The sequence below is a fragment of the Mirounga leonina genome, unplaced genomic scaffold, assembly GCF_011800145.1.
Source record: "Mirounga leonina isolate KUSES-001 unplaced genomic scaffold, KU_Mleo_1.0 Mir_115, whole genome shotgun sequence".
Taxonomy (NCBI): Eukaryota; Metazoa; Chordata; class Mammalia; order Carnivora; family Phocidae; genus Mirounga; species Mirounga leonina.
The window spans coordinates 102,057,130-102,084,588 of NW_023270268.1; the positions used below are offsets into that span (position 1 = coordinate 102,057,130).

General features: G+C 38.9%; 1 protein-coding gene across 14 annotated transcripts in view; it reads right to left on the reverse strand.

Annotated features, from left to right (window-relative positions):
* BBX (BBX high mobility group box domain containing) overlaps positions 1 to 27,459 on the reverse strand; it is a 276,405-nt gene that overhangs the window by 10,802 nt on the left and 238,144 nt on the right. For 11 of the 14 annotated variants that reach the window (XM_035000231.1, XM_035000220.1, XM_035000227.1 and 8 more), the window contains 6 exons: positions 26,446 to 27,454; positions 25,304 to 25,442; positions 21,869 to 22,017; positions 10,297 to 10,386; positions 8,866 to 8,925; positions 1,675 to 1,872 (listed from right to left, as the gene is read on the reverse strand). In XM_035000231.1, coding sequence (XP_034856122.1) covers positions 1,675 to 1,872; positions 8,866 to 8,925; positions 10,297 to 10,386; positions 21,869 to 22,017; positions 25,304 to 25,442; positions 26,446 to 27,454 — 1,645 coding nt within the window. The remainder of the gene's footprint in view (positions 1 to 1,674; positions 1,873 to 8,865; positions 8,926 to 10,296; positions 10,387 to 21,868; positions 22,018 to 25,303; positions 25,443 to 26,445; positions 27,455 to 27,459) is intronic. The other 3 variants (XM_035000230.1, XM_035000232.1, XM_035000233.1) reach the window with 3 other exon arrangements.

Consider the following 27,459-nt stretch of genomic DNA (forward strand, 5'->3'; position numbering starts at 1 on the left):
GGAAGACAAAAGGCCCTCTGCTATTTACAAAGAGGTGCTAAAATGCTATGAAAATATTGTGTTGGAAATGAGTATACTTTCCTTATTACGTAGCCATTATAGAGGAGGAGGAATCTTTATCATGGCTTTTAAAACATTTTGAATATAAAAAGCAATTGATAAAGGCTGTAAATGTCATATATTAGAACATGAGAGCGCTATGTGCTTTTCTAAATGAAGGTAATATTTCTAAGATCTTTCACTCTTTCTATAAGTGAAAATGAGGCTATAACAATTTATGAAATCAAAATCACAGAACAGAACTCAGAGTGAAAAGGGAAGGAGCAGAGGGGCCTGCTGGACTACATATCAGGAAAACTAGATTCTAGTCCTCATCCTACTTCTACCTAGTAGGTCAATGTATTAAAAATGAAACCCTACCTCTTTGAGCTTTATCTCTCATATAACAGGGTAAAATGGGAGTATTTAATATGCTTTATTGTTCTAACAATGTACACATGCTACACACAAAATGTGTACAAAATTCACTAATTGTCTTCCTAGTCTATCTCAGCAATGAATCTTTATTTGCAATTAAATTAACCTAAATCAGGTATTTATAAATACTACACTCAAAACACACTCATTTAAATATTGTTTTTGTTTTATTAATTTATTTTTTCATTATGATAAGTGTACTCTTTTATACGCATCACCTATGTAACTCGTCCCCCCCCCGCCCCCGGGAACCATCAGTTCATTCTCTATAGTTAAGATTCTGTTTCTTGTTTTTTTTTGTCTTTCACTCTTTTTTTCCCCTTTGCTCTGAACACTTTTTTCTATTTATATAGGCCATTATGGACCTGTGACCTTTTTATGGAAACTGGATTAGGGCAGGGGGAGGGACACTTCAAAGCTGAGGGATTGAGATGCTGGGGGTGCTGGAAGGTAGAAAGGCAACAATAGCTAAAACCACTAATGCTTAGTTGGTGTAGCACCCCAAGATCTGAGGAGGATACTCAGTGGCACTCTCTGACCCCACTCCTTAACTTGGGCCTCTCGGGCAATTCTACTGCTATGAAAGCCACCAGGAACAGCAAACAGACCACAGGCCATGACTGAAAATGGAGAAATTCACTGTAAGTTAAGATTTGGTTAAAGATCAGCTCAGAGAACTCAAGAAATCCAAAAGCCTTCTCAGGCTCCCTCAGTGGAGAGAATCAACTTATTAGAAAGTGCTGGATGTTTTCTAAGGTTCCTTAATACACTGGTTTTAAATACTTGATAATATGGTTTGTAGTGACTTGAACAGTGAACCATGAAGAAACACTGATTCATCTAGTATTTTTAAAAGTCTAGGATCTCCGGGAATTTACTTAATGAAGACTGCTTTTGTGCATGCTGAGAAAGAGATGGAGAAACACAGAGTCCTAAAAATTACCTTTCCTTTCTAAGAATGCTCTTGGAAAAAGAGCTATGATTTTAACACGTATACATTTGGTACATTTGGGAGCCTGTGGAAAACTAGTTCTCAAGGAGATCCAGAGAAAGAAAATGTTCCTGTGGCCAAACCCACAGAGCAGACCCATTTTTCAATGAGGACCCAAAGCTGGCTTATAGTCATTTGCTGTCCAATGTGGCCATGACAGTCATCACCTTGCTCTGGTTCTCTCATCTAAAGCTTCCTCTTCTTACCCAAAGTACCTCCTGCTGGTGACACCCGGCCATCTGCTGTTCTGACAAGGTGGGTGATCTTGGTTTTTCTTGCTTTTCTCTTTTGGCTGCCCACCAAGGGTTCTTGTGTTGTTGTTGGCTCTGGAGTGTTGGGAATGGATAGGGCATTTTTAACCTTATGAGCAGGCTCTGTGGTGTTCTTGTCTTCTGAAAATATGGCTGAAATAGGACAGATCATATATAGTTACACACAAAAGCATAAGACATCACATTGGTCTTAGAAAGAATTTCTCAATGCCTGACCCATCTGAATGGAGAACAGAGATTTAGAGTTTTCAAAGCACTGATGGGAAAAAGAAATAAAATGCTGCCCATAATTTTAAACAAATACATTTATTTTAATCTCTTTTGATAAATTAGATACAGAGAATTCGGATGCCCTCTCTCTCTTTTAACAGAACACCGAACCAAAAGGCCATCGGAGTAACATTTTCTAAGTGTTTGGATCTTGCAGGTTTGGTGGGGAAGACAGTGTCTGCAAATCTGAGTGAATTTTGCTCCAACAGACCATAATTTCTACATGTGGCCAGGGTCCCTATCTGAGATCCTCTTGGCCACCCGTCCTGGGAAGATGATTAAAGAAGTTTCTCTTCTTCTGAGGACACTGAGATTAAATATGTGCTTCTGAATTTATAGTTATCATTGGGACACTTGCTTTCAATCACCAGGTTGGACTGATCAGAAAAGAAATTGTGAGGCCTGACCTTTTACACATACTGACTGCTCAGCAAAGACCTGGCCCACACTGGGGATGCCTGCACATAAGGAAACACTCTCCCATTCGCGGAATTCTAGGACCAGGTGAATGTGCTTAGTGAGATAATTTAATGAAGTGCCACAGGCCAGCAAGGCTCCCAGAAAGGTATCAGGTACCCTCATTCTAACTGAATACCAGTGAATCATTCAGCAGCACACACTTCTATCTGAGGAGTCACCGTGTCGAGAGTGAGGAGCACGCTTGCCACGCAAGACCTTGCTCCCAGTTCAAACAGGCTGGGGATGCTTGCATCTTTTCTTATACACTCATTTCCTTAGGAGTTCATTCTCCCACCCCCAATTTAAAAGTAAGACAAGTATATGTAGATTTGAGTGCAGTAAACATTTAAGAATATATACATGCAGTCAAGTTTAGTAATTGGGCCTTTTTTTTTTTTTTTTTTTTTAAATTCCAGTGGCCTAAGGGCTTTTAAGCAGGGAAAAGAGGTATCTTTCCATTTTTAAACCATCCAATCTCTTAAGACAGGTACAGAAATAGTTTCTGACAAAGAGGGGAGTGTGGCTCGGGAAATCAAGGTCTGACGTGGCTCACTCCCGTGCACAGAGCCGGGAGAAAACTGAAGGTGCTGATCAGAAGGCAAAGCTGAAGGGAGACACTGGAAATACAACAATGCATATCGCACGGGAAGAAAAGAAAGCTAAAATAAGAGGAAGAGAACAGAGCAAGAATAACTCAGGGTGTGAAAAAATGCATATGCTGGTATAAATCTGAGTTTTTAATGAGGTTAGGTACATCCTTGGGAAAGCAGGGCTATGAATTCGTTAAGATCTTTGCCCTCAAGAGACTGATTCCAGGCTTCCCATTCCAAAACAAGCAGGAAATCATTTCAATTACATCAAAAAAAGGATGTAAAGCAGAAATCATACTGTGATTTGTGGCTTGGCCTTACTCAATCTAGCATAATAGAGGGCTGTGTGGGACAGGCTTAAGATAATAGTTATTCAAAAGAAACTACTTGGCAACACTCTCAAGTATCTTTTCAAACAAGTATTAGGAAAAAGGCTCCTTTTAAATTGTAGATCTGTACCCAGGAAACAGTCTTGGTGTATTTATACTTTGATATTTAGCTTAACATAGAGCAGTGCTGGTATGTATTTTAAGATTTTTTTTTTTAGTTTAAACTTCAATAAAAGCTGCCAGTAAAATAAAAGATAATTTGGTTAAGAAACACTCCAAAGAAGTTTCATGACTCTGCATTAGCCTTGAAATTCAAAGCCTCCAATAGGTATAAAGAAGCCAGAATATGAGTTTACAATGAGCATAAATAACTTCTATTAGATATTCACAAGCTTCGAAATTTCTAGTTTCTTATCCAGATCCTTCAGTTGTCCCTTCTGATTATAGGCGGTGAATCTTAATCACTTCTCCAGTATGAACACAACATTATAGATGGCTCTTCCAGAAAAAGCACTAACCTATTCCCTCTTCTCCTTCCACTTCCTAGAAAAATCTAGAACTTATGGAAATAAGGGTACGGCAGGGTTCCAAAGACGAAGGGTGAATTCCATCAGAAGAACTGCTTACAGAAAGAACGAACCCAGGAGGTCAAAGAAAAGGCCATGTGGGTTAGGAAAAGATGACCTGATTTCTACACAAAGACCATGGGGTAACAGAAATGACAGTCACAGAGAGACCTGGATTCTGCTCTTGACTTTTTAATTTACTAATGGAAGGACCAAGGGTCTCTAGTTTCTTCATGTAAAGGTGGAGGCTGGACTAGATTGGCTCTAAAGGAGCCATGAGCCCCCACCCCACATAGCCCAAAATCAGGGTCCTAGCCAGCCTCCAGACAGTTCCAGAGTCTCAAGGCGAGGTAAGAGTACTTCCTTGACAAGGACTGTTAGTTCTTTTGCCTTTGGGAAGCCTTTGAATGGTTTCATTTCCTTTCAGTGGTTGCTCTGTTTCCTGTGTGTTCCAGATGAATTAGTAAAAACACAGTGAGAAGCCAAGGGGATGGCTGCAAAAGGGAGGTAGAGTTAAGGCCTAAAAGCAGACTGGGACTAGGGGAAGCTCAGAAACCAGCAGACAAGGAAGGCAGGCTGGCCGACAGACACCAGCAATCAAGTCCCAGAGGCTGGTGTACTGGAGGACAGAAAAGGAACGAATCAGGTTAGAGACCAAGTGGAAGAGGCAAAATGTGAGAATACATCGAAGATTCTCACAAATCACTGAAAAGGAGCTCATGCCACCTCTCTAGATGTCATCTCCTCTAAACTTACTGCCAGATCAAGAAGGAATCATGGGGCCTACAGATTGTCCACATTTCAAAGAGTGATATAATGAGACCTTGCCAGAATTTGGAAGAGAAGGTAAGCGTGAGTCTGCCCCATGCTTTGACCCAGGAGCTATCCCCAGAACATCCTGTGCTGTCTGGAGGCCAAGACCAATGACAGCCTTCAGGGGCAGGACTCAGAGAGAACACTATCCTAAGACAGAAGACCTGGGGAAGGCAGGGAAGGCTAAGGCAAAGAAGTGGCCGTCTGGGACGCAAGAGCACATCTGAGTCCAGCAACGTTAGCAAAGCCAAGGATGGCCTGCTGGTGAGAGACAGGAAATGGAAAATGCTCAGAGAGAAAAAGAGTCTGAAGCTGAGCACCCACACAGCAAGCCAGTTCCTTTTTTTCCCCTCCCTGCCAAACTAATGGAAATGTGAGAAAAGAAAGGCTTTTGTCCTCTAAAAACAAATTAGTCATTTCTCTTTCGGCTTGTAACTGAACACACAAACCTACCCAAGCACTGCGAAACAAGTCCACAGGGTTAGTTTTTATACTCCACGATAATCATAACATACTTGGAGCGTATCATCAGAGAGAGATAATGTGAGCTCACTCCTGGAGCAACGTCAGGAATGTGGTAATAAGAGACTGTCTTGTTTTCCAAACCCTGCTCCCAAAATGTGGGGTGAATTTTTTGAGATAGCAGCACTGTGGTTGTACCAATCCCCAGGAGGCCACTAGAGTGCTCCAGAGTCACGAATTCACATTCTGACTAGGGGAATCAAACCTGCACTGAAATTATTATAGCCAAATCTGGAATCTCACGGCCTTTGGTTGGTCTCTCTTGAGCTGAAAATGCAGTCAGATGCTGAATGGAACACAGGAAACAGAATCAAATGAATGAGCCTTATCTAAGACCCCAGGAGACCCTGTTGAAGTTACATAGCAGCTATTTTGAACTCCAGAAAAGAGATCAAGGTTAGTCTGAGTGTTGTGGATCACGTTAACTATAAACCAGATTTTTCTCCCCCATAATTAGATTTATATACTGCAAAGGAACTCATCTTCTGGAGATTCTCAGTCTCAGGTTTGGGTTGTTTTAGTTTTTTTCTCTTAAGATACCGTTTATAATTGCAACATCTGAGCCAAATAAGGGCTCAGATATGCCTGAAAAATCGAAATTGTTAGCAGCCAACGTGTTTTAGTGGAAAGAGTGCTGGTTTCTTCTCTTCCTACTTATGTTGGCCAGGCTTCACTCCTTATCATGTATTTATTTGGGGGCTAATAAGCCCTCCTGAATTCCCTAGGGCTCCTGCCAAGATTAGTTTTACATAAAATACTGTGAAAACCCTCTGGAAACCATAAAGCAATATTAAGTATGTAATAATAACGATGATGATAATTAAATTAGAAACCTCCAACTTAAGCATGAGCATAGGACACCATAACCCGGTAGAAAGATAAATACAGTGGCAGATACAAGTCATCTTGGTTTATCTGAAAATTTAACCTTTAATTCCAGGCTTATTGATAAGCAATCTTCTTTTATGATCTGCAGAAGTTTCAAGAAATGGTTTAGTGATTTTGAATTTTAAAAGCATGGGGGAAAAGGCTTAAAACAGATTATAAGCTTAGCATTTAAACTGCAGATGTGATTACTAAGCACCTAAAGATTTCTGATATTTTGGGGAAGAAAAAAATGAACTGCAAGCCAATTATACTCAGGATGGTGAAAAAAAAAGCAGAGTGAACTTGAAGTTATCTCCTTTAACCGAAGTCAGGAATAGCAAACTGAGTTGAACACCTCAGTGGAACCAATGTTTCTAGTATAGACCTCAGCTACAAACAAATCCTGTCTAACCTTTGCCCAGGATGGCTAAAACATGTTAACACTATCCTGATTACGGTTTCATCTTCTGTCCTTATGTATGTATACTCTCCAAGGTAAAGTTTAAACAAGCCATAGGTGAGAGAGGATGAAATAAAGCATCTAGATAATTCACAGTCACCACCTGAATGAGGAAATATAGGGGATGGTATAAAAATCAGTAGCCAAAAAGGTCACTTTAAATTACTGGTAATTTCCGATGCGCAAATGGATTCCTTTTTTCCTGGCCACATAAAGTGAATATGCACTCTGTACCAAAAGACATGCAGTTTTCAATGCATATTCTTCAAAGTTTGTAACATATTCATACACATTAATAATAAATATAATTAATATCACCAATAATAACTCTATTCCCACTAAACCCTTGGGACTGCCTAGAAGACTTGAAATTGATTTACTTTTCTGCCCCCTAAAGGGCAGAATTAGGGCTGCAGAGTAAGGTTGCCTCCAGCACCACACCACCCACTCAGCAAATCATAGGAATAACAGCAAGTATGAGAGGGGAAATGACATTTGAGGTTGATATATTACCCCCCCATCACTCACCCCACCCCCAAACACATATCACACACACACTTAGTACACACGTGGAGAGCGAACCTGGAGAGATTAAACACAATTTGTCCCACTGAAAACTGCCCCTTATTGGCAGGTCAGAGCCTGACACCCACGTCTCCTAATTTCAACCTCACTGCACACACTATGATACCATGTTCTACATGACACGGAGTTTCTGTTTAAAAACAAAACATTTAGAACAGTATCATTTTAAGTAAAGAGTAAGATGGTCTTAAGAGCCTCTTTGATTCCTCTGATTGTTCATCACTGCCTTGCATTTATCAAATCTGTGCAGAATATATCTTTAAAATTCACAAGAGCTAATATATTGCATTTTGGATGTTAGCATTTAATGCTGAGAGCAGCAGAGCAATTCATATTTGGCTTTGCCAGCTAAGGGCAGAAACAGTCCTCTGGACAGGTTCTGCATGTGAAGTAACAGGCCAGAAAACAGATACACTGCTGGGATTTTTTGTAAGAGTGCAATGACATAAAAGCAGATATCTGGCTTGTGTGAACTGTGCCTACCGAATAAGAACAATTTCATGTTTGCTATAAACTCTAGTTGGAATATTTTTTGAGAAATATCTTTAACACATGAGGATTTCTGATACATTACTTGGGCCAAATGTGCATTTTACATTTTCTCTCCCTTTCAGGAAAGAAACTAGAGTGTATTTGGGAGTCAAAAGACAAGGTCTGCTTCATGAAGTCCCCCTTTCTGGGTGTAAGTAAATCAAAGGGACTGGACTCAATGATCTTTAAGACTGCTTCCAGTTTTCAAATGAAGCGACTCCTAATGAAGGACTATACAAATGTTGAGCGTGGGGTGCCTGGGTGGCTCCGTTGGTTAAGCGTCTGACTCTTGGTTTCGGCTCTGGTCATCATTTCCCAGTTGTGGGATCAAGCCCTGCGTGGGGCTCCAAGCTCAGTGCAAAGTCTGCTTCAGAGTCTCTCTCCCTCTCCCTCTGCCCCTCCCAGCTCACACACGCAGGCACATGCTCTCTCTAAAATAAATACATAAAATCTTAAAAAAAAAAAAAAAGTTGAGCTCCTTAAAAATAGCGACAGTGAAAAAAAGGAACAATGGTAAGAAGAGGACAGCCCCTTCACAGTCACAGAAATGAGCACTCACTGGAGGGTTCAGTATTTAACAGAAATTAGGTAGACATCACAGCTAAAGAGGGCTGTGGGAAATTTTGAAGTAAAATCTGCACCTAGGACCTGTAACATTATGCTAGTCAACATGGAACTTTTCCTCGGTTATCCGTAAGCCTCTGGAGTATTCCATCTGAACATATTTAGAGGTACCGGGAGCTGTGCTGGGGCAAAGTTCAGGACAGGAACACTGCTGACATGCCCAAGCCCAGCCAACCAGAAAAGCCCCACGCTGGCTCTACTCTGGCTCCCATAAGCATCTGCCTGCAACATGAATGCAACACTGAATATTTTTAGTTATGGAAAACTTTAATTTCTGGTTAATGTGGTTCAAAGGCTGTAAGTGCCCCTTTGACAAATTAAGCTTGTATGAAACACCGCCTGACCCTCAGCAGGGTCAAAAAATCTGTCAGTTTTGATTTGAAAATTAAAAACAACCAAAACAAGCCCTCAGGTATAGTGCTCTTGGGTGAGCCTATATAAATTATGCCTTTTTAAACCTTTCCAACACAGACTACCTGAAATGATACAGAGAATACTGTTGCGTTTACCTTCTGTAGGGTGAATGGCATCCAAGAAGAGTTGCTTGTTTGACCATTTATCCCCACTTCCTAAAAACAACGACAGAGAAAGTAAGTGAAACTCTACTCCTAGGACAGACACATAACAGTATAAAAAGAAGATAATACACAAAACAGCTTATATATGAAACTTTATCACACAAATGAAGCAGAGTTTTATTTTAACTATTTAATTCTCAAAACGGCATTTGCCAACTAAAATAATCAGGTGATACCGGAAATGGATTGAAAATAAACAAATCTGCTTTCTGTGAAATACACTGTTGGATAATTTCTATGACTTTCATCAAGACAACTGACCATCAGTTAAAAAGGAATGATAAAAGCTGACATTTTACCTAAAGAGTGAGGTTTCTCTACTGGAAGCAGAGAAAAAAATATTAACATACAAAACAAAACCAAGGGGCTGGAGCGGAGGTGAAAAATAAAACCCAAATGAAGTAAAAAGTCACATACAGGAATGCGTAGGCACATATGTCTACACACGGAAGACAGGTGCATTTAAAGGCTCATTCCAGAAACATGAAAGGCTTCACATCTGGCCATGCAAGTGGGATGCGAATGGGCATCGGATGAGTAGGCTCACAGTGGTCACGACAGGAACATGCAGGGCGATGCTAAAGAAAGCCTAACTTCTGGGACACATGGCTGGACTGAACCAGACAGGGAGATTTATCTTTTATGTGGAATAAGAATAGGAGTCCTGAACTACGAGAAGAAGGAAATCTTCAGATGAGTCCTGAAGAGGTTCAAGGGCTCATCAAAATCATAACAATAAGACAGATGCTCAGAGTGAAGAGATGGTGGAGGGCAATGCACGTCTAGTGCCCTCTGGAAATAAGTTACGTGACTGAAGGGGGTGGGAAGAGCCTGGCAAACAAAGTAACATAGACTGGAAAAAAAGAGACAGGTATGGCTTCGGAGTGGAATCCTCCCAGACAAGAATCCTCAAGGGTCAGAGAAAGCACAGAAATGGGGGCACTTTCATATGAATAGGAAACTCCTGAGGTTTCAGGAGGTAGGAAAACGTGGTCCTGGTTTCTCTCATGCCCCACATGAGAGAAACGAGAATAGTCAAAGGAAATAAGTGGATAAGAGCTCAAGAAGACTAAGTTACAAAATGCACCAAATATGGATGAAAACAGCAATTTTAGGATTCATATGGAACTCTGAAAATAGAGACATTATGGGATTTGAGTAGGAATCCAAGTGAAGGAGATCTCTCTTTGCAATTAGCGGCGGAGTCTAGAGATAATGAATACGCCTGCATTAGGAGCCGATGACACTGAAGCAAGCCGAGGGGAGGAAAAGGCAAAGGCGGTGCACAGAAGCGTTACTCAAAGATGAATTCACAATGGAGGTGGCCAAGAAACCTTGATGGAGGATGGAAGGCACCAATACCTTTTTCCGGAACATTAGGCTTCTCCTTTTTGTGCTTATATTTGCTGACAATTTTGTGGAATAAGTTCTTTTTCTGAGACTGGAAAGGACCTACAGACAATATTAATATAAATATATTTTAAATTGACAATGTTTCATAAAACAATACCGTGTGTTCCTAAACAATTACACCCTCCTCCCCCTTGTGGTACAAGCAAACGGAGTCACAAGAAATGTCATCTTGCATATCTTCACTCCTCTAAATATACTCAGCGCCCTTCCTTAGGCTTACTTAAAACCCACTGAAAAATTTTCCTTAGGAATGTATAGGGCAGGAGCCCCCATTAGGGCTGGGACTCCCTAAGCAGAAACTGCAGATTTAGTGACTAGAGACAGACCACAACCCGTAACTGAAGAGTAGCTGTAGGCTTTAACAAAGAAGTGATTTTACTCTATTTTAGATTCCTCAGTATGGTGAAGGAAAAGATGGCAAGGGCATTTCTTCTAAGAAACTGGTTTTCGTAGTAAGAACAGCACTTTCAGGACAATAATTGGCCTGAGAGCACTGGATAGCTTTCTAGCCTTTTCTGAGGTTATTCTGGGAAGAAAATGTGCTTTAAGAATAGAAAAACATTTGCCCCAAAAAATCGGGGTGGGAGGGGAGAGAAGTCTCAGATTGTATCTTTGGTTCCGCAGATAAAGAAAACAGAACGACGATTTGTCAATCACCTAATCGGAAATGCCAACAGCAGCACTGACCTCCCCAAGCAGGTTTCTTTCTGTACATACTTTGCTGATATATTCCTATGTGAAACGGACTCAAATCACTTTATGTAACTTCTGTTTGCTCATCTGTAAATGGGGATAAAGACAGTGCCTAACTTAGAGCTGACGTGAGGATTTAAAGAGTCAGAGACTCTGCAAGCTGCCCCTGCTCCCACTACCCACCTGCCAGCGTCTGTACCCACATGTACTGCTCCCCCTCCTGCCAAAGGCAAACTATTCCCACTCCTGCCTCCAGCAGAGACTCACTGGCTTTTACGTTCACAGTATCTGCAACTGTCACCAACTTCAGAACATTTCCATCACCTCAAAAGTAAATCCCATACCCTTTAGCTATCACCCTTCCCTATTTCTGCATTCCCTCTATCCCTCAGCCATCACTCATCTCCTTTCTGCCTCTATAGATCTGCCTATTCTGGAAATCTCACACAAATGAATCATGTAATACAGTCTTTTGTATCTGGATTCTCTGACTTGCTATAATGTTTGCAAGGCTCATCCATGTTTAGTATGTATCAGCAGTTCACTCCTTTTTAAAGGCTGAATAGTATTCCACTGTATGGATGTACCACATTGTGTTTATTCACTCATCGGCTGATAGATATCTGGGTTGCTTCCACCTTTGGGCTATTATGAATAATCCTGTTAGAATTACTTATATATTAAGCTTTTTGTGTGGATATGCATGCTCATTTTTTGGGGACATATACCTAGCGGTGCAAGTTGCTAGGTCGTATGGTAACTCTATGTTTATAAACCTTTGGAGGAACTGCCAGATTATTTAACATCCTTGTCAACACTTAACTATTAATCTGTCTTTGAGTATGATCATCATAAGGATGTATTTCTCTCATTGTAGTTTTGATTTGCATTTTCCTGGTGACTAATGATGTCAAGCATCTTTTCATGGGCCCACTGGCCATTTGTATATCTTCTTTAGAGAAAGAGTTCTGATAATTTGTCCATTTTTATTTTTTTATTATTTTTTTTACATGGATGTCTGTAGCAACTTTATCCTTTTTTTTATAATTGTTATGTTAATCACCATATACTACATCATTAGTTTTTGATGTAGTGTTCCACGATTCATTGTTTGCATATAATACCCAGTGCTCCATGCAGTACGTGCCTCTTTAATACCCATTACCAGGCTAACCCATCCCTCCACCCTCCTCCCCTCTAGAACCCTCAGTTTGTTTCTCAGAGTCCATAATCTCTCATGGTTCGTCTAATTTGTCCATTTTTAAACTGAGTTGTCTTTCTTTTTATTGAGCTGTAAGAGTTCTTTATATATTCTACACAAAAGTCCTTTATCAGATAGGTAGTTTGCAAATATTTTCTCCCATTCTGTGGATTGTCTTTTCACTTTATCAGTGTCCTATGAAGCACAAAAGTTTTAAATTTTTAACAGTCCAATTTATTTACTTTGTATTTTGGTGTCACAAAGGATCCATTGCCAAATCTGAGGTCACTTAGATTTGACCCCTATGTTTTCTTTGGAAAAGTTTTATAGCTTTAGCTTTCACACTGAGGTCTTTGATTCATTTCAAGTTAATTTTTGTATATTGTGTGAGGTAAGTAAGAGTCCAAATTCATTCTTTTGTATGTGGTTATCCGGTTGTCCCAGCACCGTTTTGAAAAGACTAATCTTTTCCCCATTGAATAGTCTTACCTTCTTCATTGAAAAACCACTGGTCAATGATGTATAGGTCTATTTTCTGGGCCTTCAATTCTATTCCATTAACCTATATAACTATGTCAGTACCACGCTGCTTGCCTACCAGTTTTTGTAGCTAGTTTTAAAACTGAAAAAATTATTTTGGCTATTCTGAATCTCTCGCAATTCCACATTAATTTTAGAATCTCTTAGTATCTATAAAAGAAGCTAGAATTCTAATAGCGATTGGGCTGAATCTGTAGATCAATTTGAAGGAGTGTTTCCATCTTAACAATATTAAGTCTTCCAATCCATGAATGTGGGATGTTTTTCCATTTATTTTGATTGTTTTTCTTTCAACAACACTTTGTAGCTTTCAATGTGTTGCACATCTTTTGTTAAATTTATTCCTATGTACTTTATTCTTTTTGATGTTACTATGAATGGAATTGTTTTCCTAACTTCATTTTCAGATTGTTCATTGAAACTGTACAAAATACAACTGATTTTTTTTTTTTTAATTTAAATTCTAGTTAGTCGACATACTGTTCAATATTGGTTTCAGGAGTAGAGTTCAGTGGTTCATTATTTACATATAACCCAGTGCTAATCATAACAAGTGCCCTCCTTAATACCCATCATTCATCTATCTCATCCCCCCATCCCTCCAACTACCCTGTTTGTTCTCTATAGTTAAGAGCCTCTCATGATTTGTTTCCATCTTTTTCCCCCCCAGTCCTGAATGTTCATTCATTTAGTTTCTTAAATTCCACATATGAGTGGAATCATATGGTATTTGTCTTTCTCTGACTGACTTATTTCACATAGCATAATACACTCTAGCTCCACCCACGTCATTGCAAATAGCAAGATTTCATTCTTTCTGATGGTTGAGTAGCATTCCAGTACATACACACACACACACACATACACACACACACACACACCCCATATATTCTTTATCCATTCATCAGTTGATGGGCATCTGGGCTCTTTCCATAGTTTGGCTATTGTTGATAATGCTGCTATTAACATTGGGGTGCATGTATTCCTTTGAATGTGCAATTTCTTTTAATCCTTTGGGTAAATAGCTAGTAGTGCAATTGCTGGATCATAGGGTAGTTCTGTTTTTAGCTTTCTGAGGAACCACCATACTGTTCTTCAGAGTGGCTGCACCAGTTTGCGCTGCCACCAACAGTGCAAGAGGGTTCCCCTTTCTCTGCATTACAACTGATTTTTGTATCTTTCAAACCTGTTGAACTCATTAATTTATTAGCTATAGTAGTTTTCTGGGGACACCTTAGGTTTTCTATATAAAATATCACGTCATCTATGAATAGGAATAGTTTTACTTCTTCCTTTTTCTTGCCTAATTGCCCTGGCTAGAACCTCAAGTACAATGCTGAACAGAAGTGCTGAGAGTGGACATCCTTATCTTGTTCCCTACCTTAGGGGGAAACATTGTCACTATTAAATAGGAATGTTGTGGGATTTTTGTAGATGCTCTTTATCAGGTTGAGGAAGTTTCCTTCCACTCTGAGTTTGTTAACTATTCTCATAAAATACGTTGGACTTTGTCAAATGCTTTTTTTCTACATCTATTAAGATGATCACACGGGATTTTTGTTGTTTTATTGATATAGTATACTACATTGATCTTTGGATGTTAAACCAACCTTGCATTCTGGGAATAAAATCCCACTTGGTATATAATTGGTAACGGTATATAATTCTTATTATATGTTGCTGGATTTGGTTTGCTACTATTTTGTTAAGGAATTTTATGTCTCTGTTTGTAAGAGCTATGATCTGTAGTTTTTCTTGTGATATCTTCATCTAGTTTTGACATTCAGGTCATGATTGGCCTCACAGAATGAATTAGGAAATATTCCCTCTTCTTCTAATTTTTGAATGAGTTTGTGAAAAACTGATATTAATTCTTCTTTGAATGTTTGGTAGAATTTAGCAGTGAAGCCTGGGCCTGGGTTTTTTTTTTTCCCCCCTTTGGTACTTTTGTGATTACTAAATTCAATCTCTTTAGTAGTTACTGTTCTATTCAGATTGTCTATTTCTTCTTATTATCAGTTTTGGTAGTTGTGCTTTCAAGGAATTGTCCATTTCACACAGGTTATCTAATTTATTGGTATGTAACTGTTCATAGTATTCCTATCTAATCTGTTCCATTTCTGTAAGGTCAGCAGTAATGTCCCCTATTAGATTTTTTATTATAATAACTTTAGTCTTCTCCTTCTTAATTGATCAGTCTAGCTAAACATTTTTCTAATTTGTTGCTCTTTTCAAAGAACCAGCTTTTGGTTTCATTGACTCTTTAATGATTTTCTATTCTTTATTTAATTTTATTAATTTCCTCTTCAATCTTTATCATTTCCTTTCTTCTACTTCCTTTAAGTTTCATTTGCTTTTTTTCTTACAATGTTTCAAGATAGGTCAGATTATTGATTTGAGATCTTTTTTCTTTCTTGACATAAACATTTATAGCTATAAACTGTGCTCTAAGCACTGTCTTAGTTGTATCCCATAAATTTTGGCATGTTGTATTTTCATTTTTATTCATCTCAAAGTATTTCCTGATTTCCTTATTAATTTCTTCTTTCTTTTTATTTTTTTTCTTTGATTTATTGGTTATTGAGTATATGTGCTGCCAAAGTGACTTACTGGCTATTTAGAGTGTATTGCTTAATCTCCACGTATTTGTGAGCTTCCCAAACATTTTCGTGTTGTTGATTTTTAATTTCATTCCACTGTAATCAGACAACATAATTGGAATTACTTCAACCCTTTTAAATGTATTGGTTTGTTTCATGGCCTAGTGTATAGTGCATTCTAGAGACTGTTCCAATGTGCACTTGAGAAGAATTTTTGTCTACTACTGATGGGTAGAGTATTCTATACATAGGCAAAGCTTGGAGATACTGCAGGTTTGGTTCCAGACCATCGCAATAAAGCAAACATTGCAATAAAGTGAATCAAATGAATGTTCTGGTTTCCTAGTGCATATAAAATTATGGTTACACTATACTATAGTCTATTAACTGTTCAATAGCATTAGGTCTACAAAAAATGAATATACTTTAATGAAAAGAGACTTTATTGCTAAAAAGGCTAACCATGGGACACCTGGGTGGCTCAGTTGGTTAAGCATCCAACTCTTAATTTTGGCTCAGGCCATGATCTCAGGATCGCGCCCTGAATCGGGTTCCACACTCAGCACGGAAATCTGCTTAAGATTCTCGCTCTCCCTCTGCCCCTCCCCTGCTCTCTCTCTCTCTAAATAATAAAAATAAAATCTTTAAAAAATGCTAACCATTAACTGAGTTGTAATCATTGTTCACAGATCACCAAAGTATGACACAGAGACACCAAGTGAGTAAATGTTGGAATGCCGATAGACTTGTTTGACATAGTATTGGCACAGACCTTCAGTGGGTAAAACAACACTGTAACTGTTAAGTGCAATAAAATGAAGTATACATGTATGTCTGTTAGGTCTAGTTAATGCAGAGTGTTCAAGTCTTCTCTTTCCTTGTTGATCTTTTGCCTAGTTGTTCTGTCACACCTATTCTTTCTTCCATAGCACTTCTCACCTTCTAACACAATATTATATGCTTTGCTTACTGTTTAGGCTGGTACCCCTGCCATAATGTAACCACCATGGCAGCAGGATTCTTTGTTTTCATTCACAGATATATTCTACATGCTGGAATGGTGTTTAGCAGATGATTGGTTCTGAACAGTATTTGCTGCATGAACAAAGTTCTTAAACCACTGGTTGGCACAAAGTAAGAGCTCAAGAAATGACATCTGTAGCTATTATCACTGATAACAGAAGGTTGTGCCAGTGTTTTTTGATGACTACACCAAGCCATCCTTTTAAATAACCAAAAGCAAATACTTCTGGATTAGCTGGTGGTGGTTTGAAATAGAAACAGAAAATGCCTTGTTGACTTTTTTTTGGGGGGGAGGGCGGGGAAGTGAGCAACAAGGGAAAGAAAATAAATTTAACAAATACAAAAAATATATATTGTGTGTACGTACTACATTAATATCACAGGTATTCTCTATCATCCATTTACAATCACTGCCTCCTATGTATTTTAGACAACTAGGGAAACTCAGGGCTGGAGCACCTGAATGAGACACAGGCAGTCATGGAAAAAAGAAGTGGAAGAATGCAGAAAAACAATTCTGAGACCTCTTAGGACCATAAGGATGGATGAGATGGGTTAGGAAAGAAGCAAAGGATACGTATTTTCAGACCCAAACACACTCAGCGAAATCTGAAAAGTACAATTTAAGGACAAAGCTAAAGATAGAGGTTGTCAATTTTAACATGAGAAAAGAACATCCAGAGTGATTTAGTACATAGAGGAGCTTCTGAAAACTTTTATTTTTAAACCTCCTTGCTCCTAGACATCCCCCAAACTATAGCTATAAAACAAAACTTCAGATAAAGAAGAAAGTGACAAACTTAAAGGAGTAATAGACCAGATATAATTGCAGTCACTGAGAAGCAGCAATTTCAGAGTCAAGAAATGAACAATTTGACTTCTGTTCACCACTATGGTACATATGTGTGATATTTTGTCTAAAGGAAAATAAAGTCAAAATTTGTAATAAACAGCACATACAAGGAAATTCGCTACCATTTTTTCCTTAGTTAATTATATTAACTCAGAAACATACATGGAGGGAAAAGAAGGTAGGAAGTGAAAAGCGGAAGAGTTTTAGAAGGAATGGTTCAGAAAGCAAAAAAATGCAATGGAGGGCGCCTGGCGGGCTCAGTCGGTAGAGCTCGCAACTCCTGGTCTTGGGGTCGTGAGTTCCAGTCCCATGTTGCGGGTAGAGATTACCTTAAAAAAAAACTGCAAGTCTTTCACTAAACTACTAGGTCATGTTCTGATCCCATCTCTTTCTTAATCTCCCTACCAAATTTCTTAAAAGAGTGTTTGAGTTAGCTTCTAATTCCTTAAGACAAAAATCACATGTTGCTGGCATGGAAACTAGCTGGCTTTACTTTTGGGGAGGATAGCCTGTATGGTGATGATATCTGTCTCCTTTGCACCTAACTTCACAGCTGAGGAGAAAATGGAAAACCCCAATGTGAGAAGGTAAGAGGGCTACCAGAGAGACATTAACAATAACCTTTCCAAAACATTAATGTTACTCATGGTTTGCTAAAAAATGGACATTTTGGGGGTAAGGGGCTATCGTGATACAGACGCCACTTCAGTATGATCACCTGGGGTGATCATTTCTCAAGATCCGCAGGTAAGATGAATTAAGTGAACCTTGTTCTATAGAACTGTTGCAGGGAATGAAGGTTATGCGTCACGCGAATAGTGGTGGCGTAGGACCAGGTTCTATGGTTTCATGTTTCTAAGCTATAAAAAGAGCAGAAGTTTTATTCTAAAACTAGGCTGTCATTTTTGTAATAGATACATAAATAATAAATAACCAATGAAACAATAAGTTCCTTTGTGATAATTTATAGCAAAGTGCTCCCAGCTGCTGGGCATGTGGATCTGCTGACCTGAAGCCTGAGTAAACCAGCCACAATCAAGTTCGGATTCCCTGAGGGGCAGGAACTACCTCACTGGGCTGTACATGAATGCCTTGTTAAGGGATTCAGTATGACATCAGGTAGTATACCTTTTATATCTGCAAATGTGCTGTCACCATGTTCCTGAAAATATTTGGTGGCGATGAAGATGCTCAAACAGTTAACAGGGCAAAATACAGAGTTCTGCCTAAACTAAACTAAACTAAGCTATAACTCCCTGATATGAAGGGCTAGTCAGGCTGACATTAGCTCTTGGTCCTCTAACACTGAAAGTATCCTCAGTTTGGCTGAATCCCAAACGGGATTCTGTCCTCAGCCTTTAATTTTGTAAACCTGCTTCTTTTATTACCATTGCGATTTTTTAAAATCTCAAATCCTTAATCATTGGGAATTCCAATCTTAAAATATAAGCATGGATTGGAAGAAAAATGAAGACCACCAGCATGTTTGATAACAGGCTAAGGAACAATGTGAGAAGACTGAAGAGATACAGAAGGAGAAGTGAAGTCAAGGGTCAAGCTGGGACATAATTTAAATTGAGTTGAACTCAATTAACTTTTTCTCCATGACCCTACTTTGTCTGAAAATTACTATTCTGTAGAGCACTCTGACTTCTGATACTTTTGTAAAAAGTGCTTCATACATTAACAATATACTTAAAATAATGTGTCAAAACCTATCTTTTAAGTTACAATTAGATTTAGACTTATAATTTAAAGCCTTCATTTGAATATATAAAAGTAACTATGAGAGATAAACCAGAAAACATGCAGGCATGGGCTGCCTCGGCTGAACGGCACCAGAAGTTAGATGGATTACAATTTACTAGGTAGTTTGTTCTTAGAAGCAAAGGAAATTCTTTTCCTAAGTCATCGAGCTCTGCCTCCTATAATGTAGCTTGAGCCCAGTCAGAGGAGGGTGGCATTTAGTTATTTTCATCCATTTTTGTTGTAGAGTTTCTGACAAGACCCATTATACAGACCTGAAGGACTGGGCAGAGATAGTGGAGGGGACACTGGACAAGAGGAAGAGACTCCTTGGAAATAGAGATATAAATAAGGAGGCCACTGGGAAAGCAGAAGTGTAAAGCCCAGCAGATACTATGTTGTTGAGATCTAGAACTATATAAATGCATACAAAACCATTTCCTCTAGAGAGCATTACAGAAAAACTCTATACATTTTATATAACCTGGAGTAGCTAAAAAAAGTCCATAGTATAAGGCAGAGAAAAATATAGTAATTGTTGAATGATAAACACAGCAGCAACTACAGACAAAATACCAAATTGTTGGAGGAGAAATGAGGTTTCCTATGGACACATGCTCTTTTGTTAATAAACTAATGATCTTATACACAGTTTTTGCTTTGAACAATTCATTATGCAAAGGTGTAAAGAGTCTAGAGTCTAAGGAAACAATCTTCTCTATCCTCTGAGGATCAGGCAATTACAACACAGCTGGTATGTTAATTTCATTAATAACTTGTAGGATAATACACTGGTGCTGCTAATGACAAATTACAATTCGTTACAAGTACTATTTCTTTAGTTTGCTAAAAAGAGAATGTATTATTTAGTTTCTGATTTTAACTGCATTTTGCTCCATGAGTCAGAATGCAGTGCAAAATCTAGTCTTGAAAGACTCCTACCTACGTAATTACTGATAGGCTGTAAGGACCCAATGGCTCAGTGGCTTGAGAGGCATAACAGAAGAGTTAAGAGGATACTGTATGAGGTATAATCCAAAACTCCAAAAAGCTATTTCACATCAAAAGAAATACTGTTAATCTCAGCTGGGAGAGGAAAAATATGTAACAGATAACTAAGACCCAAGAGAAGGTCTCATGAAAATAGATCCTAACTCAGGGTTTTATAGCTTTACAAAAATAAATCTATTGTTACATTCTCTGATAGATAATTTGGCCAATTTCAGGGCTCGAAAATGAATGTCTCAAACTACCGGGAGTGGAGGAAGAGAATACATCTTGCACATCAATCAATTAAGTTCCATTTTATTGGCTTGTCAGGTATTTATCAGCAACTTTAAATCCAAGAATTATGGGAGCTCAAGGTAGCTGGGCATCTTTGGGCTCACGGACTACTTTGCGTATTTCTAGATGTCTCCAGGGCACAAAGACTGTCATTTCATTTGGTAATCCATTACAGTGCTCAGCTACCTAGCTGTCAGCAAGGCTACTTTATTTCTTTCCTACTTATCTTGGAAGATCTCGATACAACCCTATTTTATTTTCCCAGATGAGCAAACTTGGTGATGCAACATTTCTTTTTTAGTTCTTTATTCACTAGACTTGTTTTTATTGAACACAGAGGAAAACCAAGCTAATTCTGAAATCACTTTTACGTTCCTCTCCGCCTTTAATCAGGAAGGGGGAATTTTCTTCAGCTACACAGATCTATCTTGAGATACAGATCTCAAAGCGACCCTCCCCGGTTGTGTCAACTCCAGTGTGCAAAGGAGGTTTTTGGTCTCGAGGGAGAAAAGTTTAACTTTCTTCAAAGAAACCATAATTTTTCCTAGACCTTATATAGTCCCTCTAAATCCATAAAATTGTGTCTGCTCATTAATATTTATCTCTGATCATTATCTATGAATGCTAGAATTTAGCAAGATTTATGCAAAGATATGTATCATATTATATCTATCCACCTATCCATCTATCTAAAATACACCAAAAAAGGGTCAGTCTTTCAACATCTGTATGGAAAACTAGAGGTACATTTCCCCACCAATCTTGAGACCTAAGTAAAAGCAGAAGACAAGTTCTCCATAAGAGCAGTGCCATCATTTTGGGGAGGACAATCCTTTATTGTGCTTGAATGTCCTGAGCAGGCTCTGATGCTTAGAACCCAAGCCCCCACCCGACAATATAATGGTGGTCTCACACTCTTCAAAACCCCCCTCTGAACTACAGTGTTGCCCTTGATGAATGCTGATACCCACCCAAGTCATGCAGATAATTTTGAAAGCTTCCCTGATACCCACAGGGAAGAATCTGATATTCTTCAAAATGAACATGCTCAAATAATATTTTTCTAAACTTAACAAAACCACTTTCAATGTATTGCTAGAGGATTATTTGCATTTGGCTTTATTTTCATTTGGTTCAGACTGCTGGTAAAGAATGGAGTTCTCTGATTAGGCACATAGAAGGATTTCACAGTCCCAGAGTCGAACCTGTCACAGACACAGTGAACAGAGGAATTAGGCTTGGCCAGCAGTTTCTGCTCATGAAAAGCGCCACATCTCCAAGTCAGAACTCTGGAGAGCAGAAAGTCGAAGACCACGTGTAACACTTAGCTACACCTTTCAGGGCCAATGTGCAGGCTGAGATGGCAGAGAACAGAGGCTGAGGAGGATTAGGAGGGAAAGAAGACAGCGAGAAGTGAGGCAGGAACCATACTAATAATTCTGGAAAGCAAGCTAAAATTCCAACTGGTTACTGCCTCACTGCCTCAGTCTAAATCCAATTATGTATCTAGAGGGAGTTGCAGAAGCACCGAAGAGCAGTGAGATACCGGCCTCTCGGCAGGAGGCACAGCACACATCTAACCTTTGCTGGTTTTAGTCGGTTCTGAGGACATGTTTCCAGTCTTCTTCTTTTTCCTTGGGACAGGTACGCATTTCCGGTCAAATGTAACAGGACTATATTGAGGGAGGCTGTTGAATTTTTTTTCAAATTCTTCATCCAGCTTTGCTGAGCTAATAAGAGAAGGGGGATGGCATCGATCAGCACATGACATAAATATTTAAACAGAAAATGATACAAGATAGATTTTAAGATATTCCACTTGAAAACAGGGTCCCCAAGAATTAGGGCACTGTTCATAAATTCTGTGAAAGGACAAAACATCTGTTCAGAAATGCTTGAGAAGATTTATCAGCACAGCTTTCTCAGTCAATTCCCATGAAAGGTTATCTTATTGCCTTAGAAAAGCAGAAACATTATTTAAAATATAAGAATATTTTTGAAGTTATCTCCATTGGCGTGGACATTTTTCATTAAATTCAATACAATGCATATTCCATCCAGACAAGTTTCTCATTCTAAAGATTCGTATATATTATCTATATTGGCAAGCTTATTGGAAATAGGGTATAGATTAGTACTTCTTCTTTTAAGAAAATACTTATTGAGGGGCGCCTGGGTGGCTCAGTCATTAAGCGTCTGCCTTCGGCTCAGGTCATGATCCTGGGATCGAGCCCCGCAATGGGCTCCCTGCTCTGCAGGAAGCCTGTTTCCCCCTCTCTCACTCCCCCTGCTTGTGTTCCTGCTCTGGCTATCTCTCTGTCAAATAAATAAATAAATAAAATCTTTAAAAAAAAAAATATTTATTGACTAGTACTTGATTAAAACACATCCAACACACAAAGAAAACACAAACAAAAACTCTGAATATCAGAAAAATTCCGGAGAGTTGACCGGGATGATGATAAAGCACTCAATGACAAGGAAAGCCAGTTTTCAATGAACATGCTGGTGGAGAGACAGATGTGCTTTAACACAAACCACGGATGACTTCAGAAATGGCACCAGCAAAGCTGGGAAATCCTTGGGCTGCTTCTGACTGTCTCTAAGGCCCCCACCCAGCCATGGCAGCATGCCTGCTGGCTCCTTGCTGAGACTTATTAACGAAGATGAAACCCAAACAGATGGGAGAAGCTACAGCAGAATGGCTGTGCGTCCTGGATGCAAAATGGAAGGCATTCTGGGAAGAGAGCAGCCTTGAGTTAACGTACAAGAAGCTAATGGCTCATGTGTTGAGCTGCTACGTAGGGGTTGTACTTGAGGTGTGTCCACCTAAAACTGTTCCATTTGGAGGAATATATAAGAGTTGGGCAGCAGAGACAAGACAGTCTGAAGACCAGCAGAACGGTCAATGGAAAAGGGCCAGTTCTATCAAAGCAGGGAGGATGGTAGCTGCGGGTGACGCTCGGGCATTAACAAAATCCTTTTCCACCCAGTTCAAAGACGTTTATACCAATGGAAAATCAGACAGTAACCAGATACTATCAGAAGGGATCTATAATTTGTGAATTTCTCAGATAATCTGAAAAACCAAAGAGAATTAGGAAAATGTGAGCTAAAACTCGTAAGATCCCTTGGGGTTTTTTTTCCTTTTCTTTTTTCACCTAGAATAATGATCTATGTTTTTCTTGCGGAGGACTGTAAGATTAGAACTGCCAATACTCAGTGAATTTTTCTTGGCTACAAATAGCACATTTTCTGTGATAAAGGGGTTAATATGCTCATTTAGAAATCTCAGAGAAGACTGATAGGAACTGGCATTTCTCACTGCTCATCCACTATGTTGGCGTGTTCTAAACAAAGCAGACCCAGATAGTCTAATTCTGACAGGCCTGTATGAAGGGGCGGGGCGGGGGGGGGGGAACAGCAAAGACCAGAGGTTTACTGTTGATTAGAGCCTGCAGAAAAACCACACTCCCAGTTACATACATGTGCCTTCCTTAGAAATGATTGAAACAAAAACAACCCACACACCAATCTCTTTTCAGACACAGATTTTCAAAAGATTGTTTCACTTTTCTTGTTCCCAAAGAAGACTGGAGGAAACACCTCTCTCACAGTGTAAACCCTTTCTAATGGAAGCATCAGAAACCTTTCGGCTGGAGAGTCTTAATGCCTGCTTTATTCCCCCAGGACTTCACAATGTCTGCAGTGAGACCCGCTCCTCTCTGCGACTAGACCCACAGGGCACTGGTAGTTCCAGAAGATATAGAGCATTGGTCCTGAACTCAGTGGTCACATTTTTTTTTAGGAAATCCTGCATTTGAAAATACCATTTGATGATACTGAATATAAGAATTTTTATGTCATTGTTTAAGCATAGTGTAGGCAAAACTAATGTGAACTGCTCTGGACATTTAAAATATTAGAAAGGAAATACATAAAAGTTATAAAAATATCACCTTAAAATAATAAATAATCCTGAGGAATTTCACAATATGAGAAATAACTTCCACTCTCCTACTACTTTGTGATGACCTAGAGCCTTAGAATTAACCAGATTTTAAAGCACTGTAACTTCTGAGGAAAAAAAAAATATTATTCCACTAACAGAAATGCAAATATTTATGAATAAACCAGATACAATACTCCCAATGCATGGAATTTGCATACCTTTAAACACACTCATGAAAAAATATGGAAAATATAAAAATGTACTTATTTCTATTCAATGTATTCTTTTCAAATTGGGCTAATAAGAAATCTTGAAGGATTTTTAAAATAGTACTATTGAATATGCAGAGGCGTCCCTCACCAATATAAAGTACTGAATCTCCTAACAAAATGTTTTATATTAAGATTAGTATTAAGAATCTTTGGAATAACACTAAAAATGAAGTAATCCTTAATGATTTTATCTTGATGTATGTTATTGCTTGATACTGCTTTTCAACATGTAAATAATTACTGAATATTCTCCGTAGCAGAAGAATAGTCAATCTAACATTTTTATCTTACAGCAATAGAACATGGTTTAAACCAAAAAGGTTAGAGGTAGAAACGTAATTTTATTTACCTTACATTTTTTGAGCTGTCGTCTTATTTTGTAAACATATGTACATAACCTTTAGAAATATTAAATAAAATATGTACAGTAAGTAAACAGGCAAAATGTAAACATGTTTATAGAATATCCATTGTAAACCTTAGATGGGAAAATGTGTCCTGGCAATATTAAAGGATTTATAATGTCACACCACTAATACATGGTGGGCCTCAATTCACACTCAGGCCTACATCCAAAATCTACATACATTATACTAGACCTAAAATGTGAATGACAGTGTCACTCACACAACCACGTTGCCAGCAGGAACATGTGACACTAGATTTCTATTCTCTTACTGTGCTCACGAAGACTGTAGTAAGTGCTGAACGAATACTTAAGAAGAAGCAGTTAGTGATTTCTGTTTACACTTGGGGTCTATGCAGAGTGCTGATGTGTTCACAGGCACTTACCCAAGGAGAGAATCTTCCTTTGGCTTTGTCTTCTTGAACTTCTTGCTCCCACTGGTCCCACTCTGGTTAAATGTCCAGCTTTCTTCATTCCAACACCCTTCATGGTCAGAGGAGTTTCCTTTTCCTGAGCTTCGTTTCCCTAAGGAAATTTAAGAGAAAGAATGCAGGTGGTACACTGGGATGAGGGTGCCTCGCAAGTGATTTGTTGACCCCCCAGGTATCATTTGCGTGATGCTACTTACAACCGTTTCAATTTCAGAGTCCTCTAAGTGGTTCATGATGGACCACCTTCAATAATACAACATGCAAAACAGCGTATAGCCTCTGAGATCAGTTGTCTTGTCATAACGCAACAGGTGGTATGTGTACTGTGTGACTCCAGAGACAGACTAACTCCTACCAGCTTTTCCATTAGAGAATCAGACTAACGTGTAGAAGCCCTTTGCTGGTGGGCATTATTAATTTTAATTTCCCCAGGACTTTATTGGAATGATATCCCTGGAGAACTATGTACTCTAAAAGATCTTCATTCAGGCCTTATTAGACCCATCAGTCACACATCTCTGAGTTGGAATTAAGCTTGGCAAGAGGTAGTTCCCATAGCCAGATGCTATATTTTAAAACAGATGAATTTATAAAAAACACTCCGTGAAATAAAGGTATACACATGAACTGGTTTAGTGTTTTAAAGAGCCCTTCACTTCAATTATAGTTTTGAGTACCTAATGGAGAGGGCTAGATAAGTTACTTGCTTTTGGAGCCTATAGGTCAACATTCTGCCAAATATATTTGCTTGATTCAGGGAATTCTTTCCATCAGTTTTAAAAACAGACTAAGAGCTCCAACCACACAGTGCTGATCCTTCAAAACAAGAAGCCAGCCCATATCAGTTAAAAAAAAAAAAAAGGTTTGAATTATTTTGAACACATATCCTGAGAACTACCCATACAAAGAATACAAAGTCTCCTCAATGGTGTAGGTAAAATGAGAGATGTATATGATCTGTAAGCCATAAAGAACTGTACAAATGTAAAATACTGTTTTGATACTATACTGTTCTTTATGGTGGTTATTCTCAATGAGTTTAAAGGAGAAGATTGCTAGGTTTCCATAGTGTTTTCATTTTTGCAGAAGTCACTTACCTCTGTCAACATTAGCTCGCAGAGAGGTGAGCATGCCTTCAGACACCAGGGTTTTATAAAGAGCACCTTTGCAAGACCTCTCAGATTTCCGGGAGCCACAAGTCTCTATTTTTCTGTGACAGTCACTTTCCTCAGGCTTGGCCTGTCCCGACAGGCTGGGTGGTAATGCCTCCTCCGTGGGGGTCAACGGTTCTGCTTTTATACCCTCTGGCACCTCACCAGAAATGTTCTTGCTGGCAGAAATACTAATGAAATCTGGAGGTCTTGACTCTTTGGTGGTGTCTGAGGATTTCTCCTTTGACATTTTCTTCTCTCTTGATTTCACTTTTTTCTTTGGTGGCTTGGCATCCAAAATGCTTCCCTTGCCACTTGAGGATGTGCGGACCTTCTTGCGAGGGCTTTCTCCAAGTTTCTCAATGCCCCAGTCTCCCTTTGCAACAGCTTCAATGGTGTAGATGACACTCTCGATGTCTGACTCTGAAGACTGCCTCTTTTTGCAAGTCTTCTTGGGTGTGGATTTATCATTTCCATGTCGATCCGTTTTGCTTTTCTTCTTTTTCTTTTTTAGCTTCTCTGGTTTGTTTAATGCTGTGGGATCTTCAATGATCATAATTCCATGAGGATGGCACATGTGATCCTTTCTACTGGGAACATCGCTTATTATGATTTTGCTACTGGCAGAATAAGAAAAATCAGGGAAGTGACTACATTGTTGATCTTCCTCTAGTTCTTCCTTTTTAATTTCTTTGGGATCTTCCATTTTTATATCCATTATATCATCCATTCGCAGCTCCTCAAAATTTCTTAGCTCCTTAGAATCTCTGACATTTTCCTTAGCTGATTTTTCAAATTCTGCTTCTTTCTGTAGCCTGGCTTCATCTGTTTTCTCCATTTTTATTTCTCTTTGTTCCTTTCCCTTCTCCAATTCTTTAATTCTTCCACCATCTGATTCTTTTGCCTTTATTAGCTTTGAGTCCTCCATTTTAACCCCCTCCGATGCCAGACACATCTAAA